This window comes from Sceloporus undulatus, chromosome 6 (assembly GCF_019175285.1).
Source record: "Sceloporus undulatus isolate JIND9_A2432 ecotype Alabama chromosome 6, SceUnd_v1.1, whole genome shotgun sequence".
Lineage (NCBI taxonomy): Eukaryota > Metazoa > Chordata > Lepidosauria > Squamata > Phrynosomatidae > Sceloporus > Sceloporus undulatus.
The window spans coordinates 56,291,945-56,309,013 of record NC_056527.1 but is presented as its reverse complement, the minus strand read 5'-3'; the positions used below and the strand labels follow the sequence as shown (position 1 = coordinate 56,309,013).

The 17,069-nt window shown below is 37.1% G+C and overlaps 1 protein-coding gene across 1 annotated transcript in view; it reads left to right on the top strand.

Annotated features, from left to right (window-relative positions):
* KIF15 (kinesin family member 15) overlaps positions 1-17,069 on the top strand; it is a 43,162-nt gene that overhangs the window by 2,964 nt on the left and 23,129 nt on the right. The window contains 17 exon segments of the mRNA XM_042473385.1: positions 987-1,063; positions 1,378-1,415; positions 2,076-2,143; positions 2,145-2,174; positions 3,540-3,719; positions 5,023-5,232; positions 5,352-5,477; positions 6,107-6,229; positions 6,952-7,075; positions 8,801-8,892; positions 9,187-9,396; positions 10,266-10,443; positions 11,630-11,771; positions 12,072-12,213; positions 13,503-13,694; positions 15,039-15,146; positions 15,694-15,799. Coding sequence (XP_042329319.1) covers positions 987-1,063; positions 1,378-1,415; positions 2,076-2,143; positions 2,145-2,174; positions 3,540-3,719; positions 5,023-5,232; positions 5,352-5,477; positions 6,107-6,229; positions 6,952-7,075; positions 8,801-8,892; positions 9,187-9,396; positions 10,266-10,443; positions 11,630-11,771; positions 12,072-12,213; positions 13,503-13,694; positions 15,039-15,146; positions 15,694-15,799 — 2,146 coding nt within the window.

Sequence of the window (17,069 nt, the reverse complement as noted above, 5' to 3'; positions counted from 1 at the left end):
GGCAGATAAGAAATTATTATTATTATTAATTTCATAGGGTTTTCTTAGGCAAGGAATACTCAGAGGTAGTTCAGAGGTAGTTTTGCCAGTTCCTGCTTCTGAAATGTAGCCTACAGCACCTGGTATTTGTTTGCGATCTCCCATTCAAGTACTAAACAGGGCTGACTCCATTTAGGTTCCAAGATCAGACAAGATCTGATATGTTTTGGATATTTAGTAGCTGGTCTAATAAAGGTATCACTAAAGTGTGTCCTTTGGGTTTTGTTTTATGTTCAACATGGGTACCTGTGTATTTCCTTCTGTAGAGTAGTATGCTTCAGTACAGATATCTCTTCTCATGGAATGGAGCATTACAAATGTCATGCCCTTAAGGCACTGCTCTTCTTTACCTAGAAAGTGTGCAATGTTATGCTGATAAACAGTAATAGTAAACCTATTATAATGTTGCCATTACAATCTGACAATATAGTTCAGTTATATAGCTAATATCCTTTAAGTGTTTAGAACAGGTAGGTATTACACAGGCCTAGGATTTAATCTTATTCCTTGAGTTTGTACTGTACTCTAAAAAAGGGAGTAGGGTTGGAAGGAAAAGAGCTTAAGGGAAGGAAGTAAAATGTCTCCTGAAGGTTGATTAGCATGTTCATTTGGCTGTCTGTAGTCTGTATTAAGATTTATGACACATTATCAACTTCTGTTCTAGTAATAGCTATATTCATTAGGCCTATTTTCATAATAGCTCCATCCTATTACTTGCAAACTGCCACTTAGAAGCAATTCTCATTGATTTCATTATTTTGTTCATAATAATAGTTAATGTCAATGGAATTGCCCATGTTTAATGAAACTCATTCCTTCATGCTATGAAATGTATATTTTTAATGAACAGACCTCATTGCGAAATAGTGTGTTTTTGAATTTTATGAAGTCCCGCTATTTCATCAATATAAAACTATTAACAACTAGTTTTTATGTTTTCTGCTCAGGAATCGGTGTTTTCAAGTGTGGCAAAAAATATAGTGGAGTCATGTATGAATGGCTACAATGGAACCATTTTTGCATAGTAAGCTTTTAACCTTTTACATTATGTGTAAATTTAAAATATTTGATTTGAATTATTATTTTTAAAAAGTACTTCACAGGAAGATTGCTTTTGTAAGGTCAGACTCTATGATCACAAGCATGTTCTTCCATATTGATAGTTAACTGGTCACTTTTGAGTGTAGATTTCATGGGTTGAACTTGAGACTTTCTGCATGGAAATCATGTCCTCTGCCCTCAAGTGTCTTAATTGTACTTTTTAACCTGTCTGTCCATCCATATACACATACGTATACAACTGAAGGATAATTTTCTGTGTGTATTTGTTTGTTTTAGTGGTCAGACTGGTTCGGGGAAAACATTTACTATGATGGGTAAGTATACATATATTGAATTGAGCTTATCTATTGTATATCTCTTTATCTTAGTTTAGATAGTTGTATGAAACACCCCCCTTTCTCCCACTCTTGCACTGTATGATATGTGGTAACTTCTCTGATTCCCCTAATTTGGGGCCCTATTTTTAGAAAAGTACTGTATGATCTTGTACATAATATGTATTCTTGCCACTTGGATTAATGAGCTGCATTATTCCTAATGCTCACCTTTTCTTCTAGAAGCAGCTGTTTATTACCATGTATCATCTCCTTTACTAAGGGAAAAGTAAAAGGACTAGGGAATATAAGGCTACCACTGTGATCATTGATGAGAGAAGGCCTTAAAAAGAGCAAATATCAAAATCATATAGGATGGGAGACTTGCAGTTCAACATTATCCAGTTGTTGGACTGGAGTTCCCATAATCTCTTGCCATTGGCTATGATGGCTGGGACTGGTTGATCATGAAGCATCTGGGCAACAAGTTGTTTCTTTGTTCTAGGGATCTTATATCGCTTTTAACAGTAGTCTTTATTTAGGAGGGCATTTGTCCTATTTCAGAAAGTCTGCATGCTACTAATAAAGTAAATCAATTTGCTTATGTATTTTTAAGAGCTTCCCTGGCTCAGATTTTTATCCTGAAAATTCTCTTTTTAGGACCTCCTGACTCTGATAACTTTACACATAACCTGAGAGGTGTGATACCACGAAGCTTTGAATATTTGTTTTTTTTTAATAGAACGTGAAAAAGAAAAGGTAAAGCATTTTTATAATGAAAATCGCAGAAGAAAGTATTGATTAATTATTTAGGGTAGATCAGTTTATTAAAAATGGGATGCTACTTTTAGATGCCCTTTATTTGAGATTTGTGATTACCGTATATACTCGACAAATATGACCCATGGATAAATTGAGGGCAAAACCTAGGGGCATGTAATGTAACCCAAGGGGATGTAATGAAGGATATAAAGGACAAAGCAAAGGTAAACAATGCCAAACAACTTACAGAATTCTAGAGGCATAACTATTTGCGCTCATACTAAAGGCTGGATGGATGAGAGCATAGAAAGGGGTCAGTGTTTCCAGGGAAGATTAAATTCTTGCCATCCACCAGGGGATGGTGTGTGTGTGTGTGTGTATATATATATATAAAAACCTGAGTCAACTTATCCATGGGACAATGTAAGTAAGATATAGATATATAGATTTAAAATATGGTACTTACATTGACCCATGGATAAGTCAACTCAATTTTTTGGGTCAATTTTTAACTAAGTTTCTAGACTTATACATGAATATATCCATTATTATATATTTGGAAATCTGTTATTTTATGAAAACAATTTACCAATTGCCTGTTACCATTAACATTTGATTCCTCTGGAAATGTTAAAATTGATCAATATCCCAACTTCCTTATACATCCTTCTGTGGCCACCCTGTCCTATTTAAAACCAGAATCTATAGCATAAATTTCCTTGCTTCTGTTTCTAGTCAAATACTGTGCTATGTTGGCCACATTCAATTTCAACAGGAATCCCAAACTTTTGGGGGCTGTTGGTTACATTTGGAATATCAAGAAAGTGCTGTGTGCACCATCACACAGTGGCTGGGTGTGGCTAGTCACAAACTACTCATTAAACATAAGACAAAATGAGGTTTAAAAGACAAACAAAAAACAAGTATCCAGCCCAGGTTACCAACTGTAAGACTTCCATAACACAAGACCATTAAATGGCATGTATCAATCTCGCTGATTCAGCCCTGGTAACCTTTTAAAAGGCAGAAGGACTGTAGACTTGTACAGTGCAGCACTGTACTGTGTTTTCAGCAGATGCTTGACTTGTGAGTCCTAGGTTTAAATGGCTAGATCAGGTTTCTCTTGGTTAGGTAGCTATGTTATAGTGACTATCTTGTTAGGAATGAACATTATGAAAGTAAGTGGGTAAGAAAGACTTTGAAAACAGTGAAAGAATGAGGCAACTGGATAGAAATACTTGTTTTATAAATCCTAAAATAACAATAAACTGGCATTGTCATATAAGCTGTAATATTGTAAAGTCTGATGGCTCATTTTAGGACATTTTTTCCTGTAATGAAAAATGTTAATGTTTCTTCTAGGCTGGTACTGGGAAGAGTTTTCTCTGTAAGTGCTCATTTATTGAAATCTACAATGAACAGATATTTGACTTGCTGGATTCTGCTACAGCAGGACTTTTCCTCAGAGAGCACATCACAAAAGGAGTATTCGTTGTTGGTGCAGTGGAGCAAGTGCTGACCTCAGCTGCTGAAGCTTATCAAGTATGTTCTGTTTTGAAAGGTCAAGGCAGATGTAACTACATGTTACCATTGGCATTGCTTACTAATACAGGGATATTATGATTTGAAGAGTTTGACCACAAGAAGGAACTTTGTTGCTTTATGGTTAAGGACTTTATTTTGTTTTCACCTGTATTTCTCCCTGGATTGTATTTTATTATGACACAAACACCCATTTCCTCAAAACCCATAGGTTTAATAATAATAATAATAATAATAATAATAATAATTCTTTGTTTATATCTCGCCTTCCTCCCAGTTAAGAGACTCAACACGGCTAACAAATTTAAAACAGTCTAAGTTGAAACAGTATAAAACATTAAAAATACAAAGTTTAAAAAACAATTAAAAACATTACATTATTAAAATTTAAGAATGTAAAACTCCTTAAAACAAAAACAAAACAGCACTCATATCAATATGCGAAGGCTTGTCAGCATAAAAATGTTTTTATCTGCCATCTAAACGAAAGCAAAGAAGGAGCCATCCTGGCCCCTCTAGGGAGGGAGTTCCAGAGCTTGGGATCAGCCACTGAGAAGGTCCTCTCTCTTGTTCCCACCAAATGCACCTGAAAGGTTAGTAAGGCAGAAAGAAGGACCCTCTGGATGATCTCAACACCCTAGTGGGCTCGTACAGGAAGATACGGTCCTTCAAATAGCCATATCGGGCTTTATAGCTCATCCACTACTGTATGTTGCAAATAATGGTACATTATTTGCCAAACCACTCTGCCTCATCCTTTCGAAATTATCTCCCACATGTCTCAAAGGAGAGTTGCCAGTCTAGGAGGGGAGAGTGATAGGCTGTGCAGACTGGCCATTAAGGCTGCCTTGGAGGTGGAGTCGGGGCGTGGCGTCCACAAGACGCATGTCCTGATTCTGCCCCATGGCGGTGTGACGCTACACCGCACAGCGTCACGGCACTCCTGGTGCTGCATCCATATGACACAGCGCGAAAGGAGTCCCATAAAGCTGCAGCGAACAACCACAGTACCCTTTCCAGGGCACAAAAAGCCATTTTTTGCAGCTCCTTTTTGCGCTGCAGAAAAACCAGACCAGGGCCGCAGCATGCAGGAGAAGCATAATCCAAACTACTGTATAGGATTTTCCTTACTTATCTGATGGACACTAATGTATCACAATAAGAACCAACTTTCTTTACGTTAGTATTTCTTCTTAAATCTCATGATTTTAATAAATTAGCACATTGAAGATTAACACTGTAGTTGAAGTTCTGAATTACAGAGATGTTGATAGTTGAATGCCAGTGTCTTCTTCCTGACTAGGTGTTAACCACGGGATGGAGAAATCGTCGTGTAGCATCTACCTCAATGAATAGGGAGTCCTCAAGGTCGCATGCTGTCTTCACTATCACTGTAGAATCAATAGAGAAGAACAATGAAGTTATGAATATTCGATCCTCTCAGCTCAATTTGGTGGATTTGGCTGGATCTGAGAGACAAAAAGATACTCATGCTGAAGGAGTTAGGTTAAAGGTCAGCAACATCTTAAGTGATAGCAGTGTCTCTAAGTGACAAATCCTTGCAGTTTCTTTTACTTTAAAACGCAATGCTTTATTTCTGTTCAGTCATTTCTATTTTCTTGCACTTTACAGGAGGCAGGGAACATCAACCGATCGTTAAGTTGCCTGGGCCAAGTAATCACTGCACTTGTTGATGTGGGCAATGGAAAACAGAGACACATCTGCTACAGGGATTCCAGACTTACCTTCCTGCTTAGGGTAATGTGAATAATTAACTTTTCTGCTAATGGTCTTAATAGATAGAAAGGCTGTTTTGACACTTACATGTCATACACGATGTCATCCAATCCTCTTTACTCTATTCCACCTCAACCCAAGGAAGGTACTTCAGTTCTAAGCCAGTGCCTGTCATCTGTTAGGAACTGTATGAGGACAGGCACATTAACTGAAATTTAACCAAGGAACAGCAGAGATCCAGCTCACTAGACGTTTATGTGTGGTTTACTTAAAATGCACACATTTTATGCCAGGGGTTAGTCTGAAGATCCGTTGAAAATCAATGATATTTCAATTAATTGTGGGTATCTTAAGATCTTTGTATTTCAGAAATTTAAATGCATTACATTAATGTTTAATCTTTTTTTTTTTAATGGTTAGTAAGGAGTTGACCCCAGTTTTGTGAAGGTACTGGAAATTTCCACTACCTTGCTTTTGAACATGTTCATTTAAGATGCTGTATCCCATTCAATGTGCCCACCAGAGTGCCAGCATAAAAAATGGACTGATCTAAAGTGACTTGTTCCCCTAAAGCAAAGCTTATAGAATAGAAAAATGTTGTTATACAGAGCTTTAACAAAAAGATCTCAATTGCCATGTCTTTTAAACAGGATTCACTTGGAGGTAATGCTAAAACATGCATCATAGCAAATGTTCATCCAGGATCCAGATGTTTTGGTGAAACCTTGTCCACTCTTAACTTTGCTCAGAGGGCAAAACTGATTAAAAACAAGGTACGTACAGTAATTGGAGCAAAACAGCATTTTGGTCACCTAACCACTTTTTCTCTCACATACAAATATAAGAAAGATGGGGGATGATGAAAAATAAAGTGCTTGGATGCATTTTGGAAGAAACATTAAATTGCCTCTTAACAGGTTGAAAATGTTTTTGATCACCTTTGCAAGGTTTACTTGATATAATTGTTTCATTTCATAAGTGCATATTGCTAGTTTTGGATAAAGTGTTTGCTGAAACTTCCTGAACCGTTCTTTTTTGTGGTGTAGGACCCCATCCCTAATTCTATGTTATATATCAAAGTTTCTGTTAAAGAAGCGAAGCTTTGAAATATATCTGCTTTTTTAACTGAAGTGTAGGTATATATGAAAAACTGAGAACAACTAGTGATATTCACTTGTGTGTAATCTCAGCCAATGCAGTTTTGTTACTTTGACTAAAATAAGCATTTGGATTTTCTTTTTACATAAAACACTTTAAGGTATTGAGAGCTACTAGAAGTCAGGAAAGTAGGGAAGCTTTAAATTATGTACAAGATTTTGTATACGAAAGGGTTGCATACTACAGTACATTACTAGTAGGCCTCCTTTTTAATTATTCTCTTTTTATGTTTTGTCTTTTCAAAGTTGCAGTCATTCTAGTCTGTCTATTTGAGATGTTTAATCAGTGTGCATATGTACTGGCAGATCAATATGTTAGTATTTAATTTCTATTGAAGGCTGTGATAAATGAAGACACGCAAGGAAATGTAAGACAATTACAGTCTGAAGTGAAGAAACTGAAAGAGCAACTTGCTCTGCTTACTGCAGGGCAGTCTGTGTATGATGCTTCTCATCCTGCAGGTAAAACCTCTGTCCATGTGTATCTGTTTCTGGCACCTTGTTTTGTTTTAGGATTATCTTTTTTTAACACTCTATTGTTTAAGTAAAAATATTTTGCAGTTTTATTTTTGTAAAGAAATAAACTTAATTTGTAAGCCCATTTAGTTGGAGGAATAAAAACTATAATAACTATTCATTCTGAGTTCCAGTCCTTATGTATTTATAACAATGCCGCTCATGCACCAGAGGCACTTATCAGTAGTTTTAGAAAGAACTCAGAGAGATGCTGGAATTTAACAGTCTTTTTGGGAGGAGGGGGGTGCTAAGAGATGGGACAGTTGTTGTTGTTGTTAAGCTTTATGTATATAGCGCTGTAAATTTACATAGTTTCAAACAGCTTATTGAGGACTGAGAATGTTCAGTCAGTACCAAATGCTGATTGATGGGATGGGGAGATGGGAAAAATGAGGGTATGAGGGAGATGTAAAATTTTATTGCAGGTTTTCCATATTTCTTTTGTAAAAATATTTTATTTTCACTGTGGCTACTGATACACACTTTGGGTACAAGTGGTGTGTGTGTGTGTGTGTGTGAGTGAAGACAACTGTACAAAATAAAAATGGCTAGGTGCCATTTCTAAAAACGGTATTTTGCACAACATACAGTCTCTTGCATAAGAATATTTTATGCAAAGAAAATATTCATGAAGAAGTACAAAAAATGATTGAATTATAAGTAAAGCTCTCATAACTCATACAGCTGGAAAAAAACTCCTTGTATCCATTGCTATACATTTCGTTTCAAGGCTAACTGGGCTGGAACAGACGGCCTGTTAAAGATGCCTTCAGGTGTCTAGGGAGCACAGCATTTACACGCCACACACTCCAATGACGTGTTTTTTGAAGAGGCTATACCACCTCCAGTTTCTTCTCCTGTCTTGCCTTGAAAGGAATTCCTTCCCTGTAAAGTAAAAGGAGGTGTTATGGCTATTGATGGTTATTCAGACTTAGTCTAGTACAATCCTTCAACTATAGCAAAACCACCAGGGCTGCATCCACACTGCAGAAATAATCCAGTTTGACACCACTTTAACTACAATGGCTCAGAGTTATGAAATTCTATGAGACCATTTAGCCTTCTCTGTCAGAAAGCTTTGGTACTACAACAAACTATAGTTCCCAGAATTCTATAGCATTGAGCCATGGCAGTTAAAGTGATGTCCAACTGGATTATTTATGCAGTGTGAATGAAACTAGAGAGAATTCCAACTGAAGTGCAAGAAGAAATTGCTTGAAGGCTCAGATGAAAAGGAGAAGATTCAGTCTTCGGGAACTACATCTGCCAGATTCAAGGTTTGTCTGGGTTTAGCAATATCCCATATTGTGTGGGTTCCTCCTCTCCATTGCCTATAGAATGGAATGGTTGAATGCTTGGCATGAATGACCAGTATGGGACTACACAGAGAAAACCTCTCAGGTTGGAACTGCTTCTTATGGTTTTTTCTATTATTATTTTTAAAATAACTGAAGATGGCATGGCATCTCATGATTCCAGCCTCTTGTTTCAGTGGTGATGGAGAATCACTTTATATTCTGTGGTTCCGCCTCAGCAATTTCCTAGAATGCACAATCATGGAAGTATCACAATTGATCAGTTTTTAAACAAATTCTATCAGGAATAATATAATAAGAGTACTTAAGTTGAGGAAACTATTAATATTTCAATCATTTCACAATCTTTTTAAAGGTACCATCACACATGATGTGGGAAATAAAGATTATAAGAATCATTTCCTTGAAGCCATGCTGTTCTTAGAAAAGTCTGAAAATGAAAGAAAGGTAAGAATAGGAATGATACAGGACAATGTCTGGAAAGGTTCAGACAATTAAAAATTCTGTGTCTTGATGCAGTAACGTTGGCCATCTTGAAGCAAAAATAAAGCTTTAACATGCATACCTGTTCTTAAATAGTATATTTTAAGCAGAAATTTAGAGGATTTTCAAATATATTCTTGCCTCACTTTAATGATAACTTCTGTTAATTTTATCCATAACAGGGTTAGGTGGGGAGAACTGTCAAATGTACAATTAATTGTTATTATTTCTTACTTAACCTGGTGTTTTTATTTCAAGATATTGTTAGAAAAAGCTTCCAAACTAGAAGACCTATGTGTCAAAAAAGAGAAATTCATTCAGTCCAATAAGATGATAATTAAATTCAGAGAAGATCATATAGCTCGCCTGGAAAAACTGCATAAAGAAGCTTATGGTAGCTTTTTGCCCATGGAACAAGAAGAGTTGTTCAGAGAGTTGAAAGAGGAGCTGGAGACCCTCAGGGACCAGGTAGCTATATCTTCTTTAACACATTTGTTGCTGGATGAGACCCATAGTCTATCTGCTTCAGCATTTAAACCCATCTGTGGCATCCATGTGCTGGTGTATATTTCTAAACAGAGAAGAAATGCATTTTTCATTCTTTGTTAAACTAGGATTGATATTGAATGTGTAACAAGTTACCTGCTCAGTTTCTAAACAAAGTGACCAAATGAAACTTTATTAAAATCCAGTCTGTTCAGAAACCAATATCTGTTTCATGGGGGTTGTCGACACCGGAGCTGGGAGAGGAGGATTGTACTCTGCTTCCAGTTCTGTACTGTAAAGCCTGGAATGTGCTTGTGAATGTGAACGTGCTTCTTTTAGGCATTAATATGAATTTTTAAAACTTAATTTTTATTCATAGTTTTAGGACAAAACAGATTTTTTTACGCATGTCAGGATCGGGGTGGTTGAGCTAATTGGAGGGCTAGACTAGTCTGACAGTTTGGCGTGTGTCACCTTCAAAAAATATTATAGAGCATAGTAACTGAAGGCTAGCAGTTCTTCTGAAATGGAGGAGTATTTAGTATTTTACAAATTTATTTTACATATTTAAGAGTTTAGGGGGTTGGTGCTTCTTTTGGGTGCTCCTAAGATGAAATACACTCATACCTTTTGCCACTTTACTCAGAGAAGGAGAAGAGTTAAAATACACTACCTACATTTACCCGTGAATAAGTTGACCCAACTTTTGGGGATCAATTTTTTGACAAAAATTTCTAGACTTATACATGAATATATACTGTAATTATTTTATGGATATAGAAGCAAATTGTCAATTTTGTTTACTACTGGATAGTTGTTTATATCTGATATTAAAAGAAAATTATCTACAGGTAGAACAGCATCCACGAGTTGCAAAATATGCCATGGAGAATCATATTCTCCGAGAAGAAAATAAACAACTTCGCTCCTTACAGTCTGTGAAAAGAGCACAGGAAATGGAAGCTCAAACCATGGCAGAACTGGAGAAAGTGTTTTTTGAAGCTTCAGGTAGAGAGTGTAATAACAGAGGTAAGGAAAATACATATCATCTTCACACACAACTCTTGTTTTCAGCTTTGCTAGTGTTTATGACTGTTCTTTTAAGTATTTAATTTAGTTAAACGTGAACCAATTCCTGATAACTGTTGGCTATTTACTAACAATTCCCATTATTAATAAACATGGTGGTATCTCTTTTCATGAGAGACTGCCATAGTCTGTCATGATATGAAATGTCACTGATTGCTCACAAAAATGTTTGAGGAACGAATAGAATATAATTGCTGGCAGAAGAGTGTTTATGGATCAATGGAAATTTGGATAGTTGCCTGATATCTCAATTACTATGCCTGGTAGCACAGTGGTTAAATGCCTATACTGCAGCCACTCACTCACAAACTGCAAGGTTGCGAGTTCAGTACCAACCAAGGGTTCAAGCTCAACTCAGGCTTGCATTCTTCTGAGGTTACTAAAATAAGTACCCAGCTTGTCAGGGGCAGTTAGCTTACACATTGTAAACCGCTTAGGGAATGCTTAAGTGCACTGATAAGCGGTATAGAAATGTACTTGCTGTTGCTATTGCTACATTATAGCCTAAATGCATATGTGCCTATAAGCTTGGCACTTGATTTCCTTCTTCCACCATGATAGTATTTCATTTGAAGGTGGAATTCCATTATAACTGCTTGGCAGGGACAAAACAAATTCATTGAAAACACAATAAAAATAATTTAAAACGGATCTTCTCTTCTTGATTTCAAAGATATTCACAAAGCACCTGTCAAAAAAAGTGTAGCAATAGCATTAAAATCCAGTACTATACAAGATGAAAACTCAATGTAAAGATAGTTTTTGTGTGAACAGTTTGTGTGTGTTGAGCAGAATGAATGCTCACCCACAGTCCCAACTAGTATCACCCTGGCATAGCTTTACCACATCTTGTAAGATGGTCCCCTGAAAGTGAAGACACACATACATATCATTTTTATTAGTCAGATATGTTTTCCAATCTTTTAAGAAAAAGATCTTATAAATTTTAAGAAAAAACTGAAAATTTCTATGTGATCAAAAGATAATATATTCTGTGGAGTACTACAAATACAATGAAGTTTTTTTAAAAAATAAAATTAAAAACACATGCTATACCACAAGAGCATGCTAATGTATTGTTGACATCTCTAAGAATGTTATGACTTTTCTTTTATATTTCAAGCAGGGCAGCAGGCATGTTCTGTTACTGTATCAACAGAGAGCAATACTGCAGCATCTATTGAAAGACTGAAAGAACGTCTGATGCATACACAGAGTGAACTGGCAAGTTGCAAACAAGAACATGAAGAATTCAAAGAGCTGACAAAGTAAGATATATCATTGTCTCTTATTATTATTCGATCCAAATTTCTTGTTTCTGAAGGATATTATTTGAAGCTAGATTGGCTTGAACAAATCTTGAGAGTTAAAATGGCTGTTGTCAGTGACAGAGATAGCCTTGCTTTTAGCATATTTTCAGTACTGTCTATTTCTCCTTTAGCTGTAATTAATAGGATTTTTGAGGATGATTTGCTGTCTGTCATAACTTTTAATGTTGGATGCAATTTTTCTTAAACTCTTTGTTTTAGTTTGTTGTATTTTTTTGATACATTTGTTTCTCTAAACAGGAAAAAACAAATGGAACTAAAATCAGAACTTCAGTCTGTACAGAAGGCAAACCAACATCTTGAAAAAATTTTGGAAGCAACTAAGGCCTGTAAACGCCAGGAAGTTTCTTACCTTAATAAAATGCACAGAGAAACTTTAAAGGTAAGCAACTACAGTGGTACCCCGGGTTACGAAATTAATTCGTTCCGCGGTTAATTTCGTAACCCGAAATACCTTCGTAAGCCGAATTCCCATAGGCGCTAATGGAAAAATAGCTCTCTGCTGCCCTCCGGTGGCGGAAAATAGCGCCGCGGTTTTTTCGTAACCCGAAGAAACCTTCGTAAGCCGAAGCAATAAATCCCTATGGGATTTTTTCGTATCCCGAAAAATTCGTAACCCGGCGCATTCGTATCCCGGGGTACCACTGTACAATACTGAAAATTAATCTGAATGCTGCAAATATAAGGCAAGCTAAAACACAGTGTAAAAATCAGAGAAATGGAATAAGATCTATTGCCAAATATGTGTTTGAAATTTTTATATGAATTCCTTATTCTTATCTCATATTCTTATTGTAGATACCTCAATTCATAATTTATAATATTGCTATGTTGCGTTTTTCCTAGTTGATAACTGCTGTTAGCAAAGTTCTTACTTGTGTGAGTTCTTATATATTACTTGGGTTATAAAGTTAATTTGAGTACAGAAGTTCATGGAAAGAGTTCTCCAGAAGCATGCAGCTGTAATCCAAATATAAGAAAACTAAAACAGCTGAAGACAGAATGAGAACCAAAAGTAGTGAAAACAGTTTTGTTTGCATAAAATTCTTGGCTATTGTCCTCTACCTCAACATCCCTCAAAACCTCATCCTCTATACCAGGGGTAGGCAACCTTTTTGAGCCGGGGGCTGGGTTGCTGTCCCTCAGACAACTGGGGGTCCGAAGCCAAAAAAATAAATAAATATATATATTTTTTAAAAAATTAAATATATAAATAAACCAGGACAAATGTAGGACAAAATTTTCAAATGGAAGACACTTTTTTTTAAAAAAAATGGAGGACACGTGAAAAAATTTGCTGATTTTTTAAAAAATGTTAATATAAATGCATGTTTCTGAGGCTTCTATAGACAATTGTCCCCCAAAGGCCCCGGCGGCAATCGGCGGCAGGACCAGGCTGGGGCTGGTCCCAAGGCCTTGCCAGGCCGCATCCGGCCCGCAGGCCGCAGGTTGCCTACCCCTGCTCTATACTATTCACTAACCCCTTCCCCAACCTTCCAGAGACACTATTTTCAGATACAAGTGACTGTGGAGGGGCGAGGGAGGTGAGTTTTCCTTCTCTTTTAAGTTCCTTAATGTATAGCACCTAAATCTCTGAACTTGGGTTACTCGCTTCTGCGGCTATTAAACTTCTTAAGTCTGTTATGTCAAACTTCCTTTGTCTTTTTGCAGAACATAACCACTCCAACAAAGGCTTATCAGCTCAGGTCTAGACTGGTGCCACGACTAACCCCTGAAATGTTAAGTCAGGAATCCCCTCTAAGTTCAGGAGAGATGGTGGACGATATTTTTAATGAGCCTATGCCTCCTGAGATGAATGAACAAGCATATGAAGCTATTGCAGAAGAGTTGGAAGTGGCGCAGGTGAAGTTTCATAATGCAGATTAAATGCACGTTTCTAAAAATAATATGAATGCTGAAAAATCATCATTTCAGTTGGGTGCCAGGACTGAGAACTGTGAGTGGAAGGAGTACATCAAATTGAAGGAGACTTTTCTGGACTGCTATTCTGAAAATGCTTGCAAAAAGTTTCAAATGAAGACTAATTAGTATTGTTGTTTACTATAGAGATTTAAATGATTGTTTTTATTGTTGCCTTGAGATCTTTGGATATAGAGTGGGATAAATATTTTAATAAAAACATTTGGAGGGTACCAGATGAAAGAAAGTTGGCAAATGAATTTCAAAAGTGTAAAAGAATTAAAAATAATAGGAGTAATGTAGATAGACTAAAATGTAATAAACAATCTAACAAGTTAAAGCAAAACAGTTAAAGACGATTTTAAACCATGAAGATAAATAGATTTAAATCAAATCAACTGGCCCACAAAGTTCTAGAAAAGCCATGTTTCAACATGGTGCCAGAATGACACCGGTTGTATAGAATCACAGGGCTGGAAGGGGCTCATTTTTGCCGGCTCAAAATGCCACTCCTTTTTGAACCAGCAAAAAGCTGGCTTTTTTGCTGTGGCTTTGCGGTTCTCCTGTGGCGTGCGGTGTATAAACACTGTGCTGCCGGAGTGCCGCAAAGCTGCCCACCTTGTGGATAGGTGGGCAGCGTGACGACAGCTTGAGGGCAGTCTGTTTCTCCCAATACTCTTTCAAATATCAAGGTCCTAAGCTGCTTAGGACATTAAATATCATTACCAGATAAGTTTTTATCTCTACCAAATGACGAAGTAGGCAAAAGTAATGGAATCCTTGGGCTTCTTAAGCTACCTGATGTGTAGGACTGGCAGTTACTTTTTTTCTGGTTGTTAGAGACTCGTAGTATGTTTGTACCCATTGGCTACAATTGTTTCTTTCCAGGAAACTGTCCAGGGACCAGTTGGTGATGGATAATAGCACTGGTCTACATTATCTAGAATGCACCAGCTTAGTAGAAATTTCCTATCTTCCCTTTCTAAACAACAGATATAATTTGTAATACATGCATTGGCATTTGGACACAGAGACTATGCTGATCAAGGTTCCTTTAGCTTCTCATTTGAAGTAGAACTGTAAAATTACTTCTAGAACATGTAATGGTACATAAGCGGTTAGCTTGCAATGAAACTTCAGTTTTGCTGTATAAATCAGATATCAGACTTAAAAATCTTGTACTAGAATATATAAGTGACAAAAAATAATGTTTCTTAGTGGCAAATTAGTTACTAATATGACTGTAAATTAAGAAGTTACTTAATTTTTCTTCCTTGACCTTTGCAGAAAGAGTTAAGCACTCTTCAGACCAAATTAGATGCAGAAGAAACTAAAGCTGTAAAGCTTCAGCAACATATTAATAAGCTGGAGCACCATTCTTCACAAATGCAAGAGGTGAGAGAACTATTCAATAGACTTGATGATGAAGGAAGTGTTTAATTATTGCCACTAGGGGACAGAACAGATTGTCAGAAAGGAGTGGCCAGAGGCCGCTCTTGCTTGGAGCACCACAGGACTGCTGATGGTCCCTGCTGTGGTCCCAAATGGACCACAGGAAGGAATGGAAAACATCGGCTCCATTTGGGGCTGGTTTTGGACCACCTTAGGTGGCCCAGAAGCAACTCCAGTGTGGCTTCCACATGCGTTGGGGGCTTGCATCATCTAAACACCATGCCCCAAGCCACATGGAAGCTGGCTTTTTACACCCGTCTGATTTGGACCTAGGTTTAATTATTGTCACTATTTGACATAAAGCACTTGTTGACTTAAGTTTCAGGCAAAGTGTATATTTGCCAAAGTTCTTGTTTGTTTGTTTATTAGTTTGCATACTCTGAACCCAGTCGGAACTGATCCAGGGAGTCTACCTTTGTCACCTGTGCATCTTGTGGTTATTTTGTATCTTCACATATATAATTAAAATGTTTCCCCCTTTCTGTTGAAGCTTTTTGCCTCTGAAAGAAGTGAGTGGCAGTCTGAAAAACAAGGGCTTCTTGAAAAGGTTGATTCTCTTGAAAAGAAATACCAGGATACTCAGAACCAGGCTGACAGTAAGTTTGTGTACCAATAGATGCTTGTCTGAGTTGTATGACAGGTAAATTGATTTTAGCACAGCACAAAAGAGGCTCAGTTGCTGCACTGATTTGATTACTTTTCTGTGGCTAAAACCTATTTCAGGTGTCTGAAACTTGCTTTTTGATTAAACAAAGTAGACTGACTTTCTTCATTTTACAACTTCTGTTTTGGACGCTGGTGGGGGTGGAAGAGTGTGGAAAGTTCCAGAAAGAGGTAAGGGAGTAAAATGTTGATAGGCAATGGGTACCCATTTACCAGGAAAGTATAAGATTTAAAGTTAGTAGGTCTAGCTACATACAGTAAGTTAATGAAAACTGAGTTTGTGGGGATGACGTTAAGTTGACTGGTAAGATATTTTAAAGAAGCAGAAATACCACTTCCTGAGGCTTTCTGATTTAGAAGGAAAGATAGAAATTTAGTGAATGAAAATAGTTGAGCTTCCTTCTCACTCACAAGATACCAAAATTACTTGTGCATGAGCTACAAACCTAAATTGTAACATGTCCATTATCTATGAAAATCTGAAAGTGAGAAATAGTTCTAATTCCTTCAAAGCATTTTAGAATACTATAAATGCACTCATGCATAGGAGGAAATGCCAGGGCTGGGGGAGTTTGTCCACCTCCTCACACACTGCGGCTGTATGCTTTTGGACATAGCATGAGTCCAAGGCAAGGAATGTTGACTCTGAGGTTTGCAGAACACCTCAAAGTCTGAGGCATAGTGGGCTTGCAACTGGTTCGAAGTCTTGGGTGAGCTTGTAACAGGGGATAGCTATTAGTTTGATACCTTTTTTTAACCTTCTGCCAGCTCTACACAAATTGAAAGTGCTAAATAATCAGTACAAGGTAGCCAGAGGTATAGGTTTGGGACTGGACATCCCTAGTTTCCATAGTAAGAAGAAATTTGAACAAAGCTCTCCAACTTCCAGTTATAGTGCTGATCGTGACCGTTCATGCTGACATTGGCCTCTGTTCTTATCGATGTTGCACATTCTGCACCTGAGTGAAACTGACAAGCGGGGGGGGGGGGGGACAAAATAACTCAGGAAGCCTCTGAGTAGTTGTTTTGTTTTTCATAGTTTCCTAAGGAGATGTTTACAGTTTTTGCAAGTCAGAAATTGTAGTTCCTGGTATTCCTCTACATTGGGTACCATCCTCTACCCCATCACAGCTTTTTCCTCCAGAAGGAAATGTGGAAAGATTATGTATGCAATTGGTTGCTTCTGTGTAAGGTTTCCTTGTA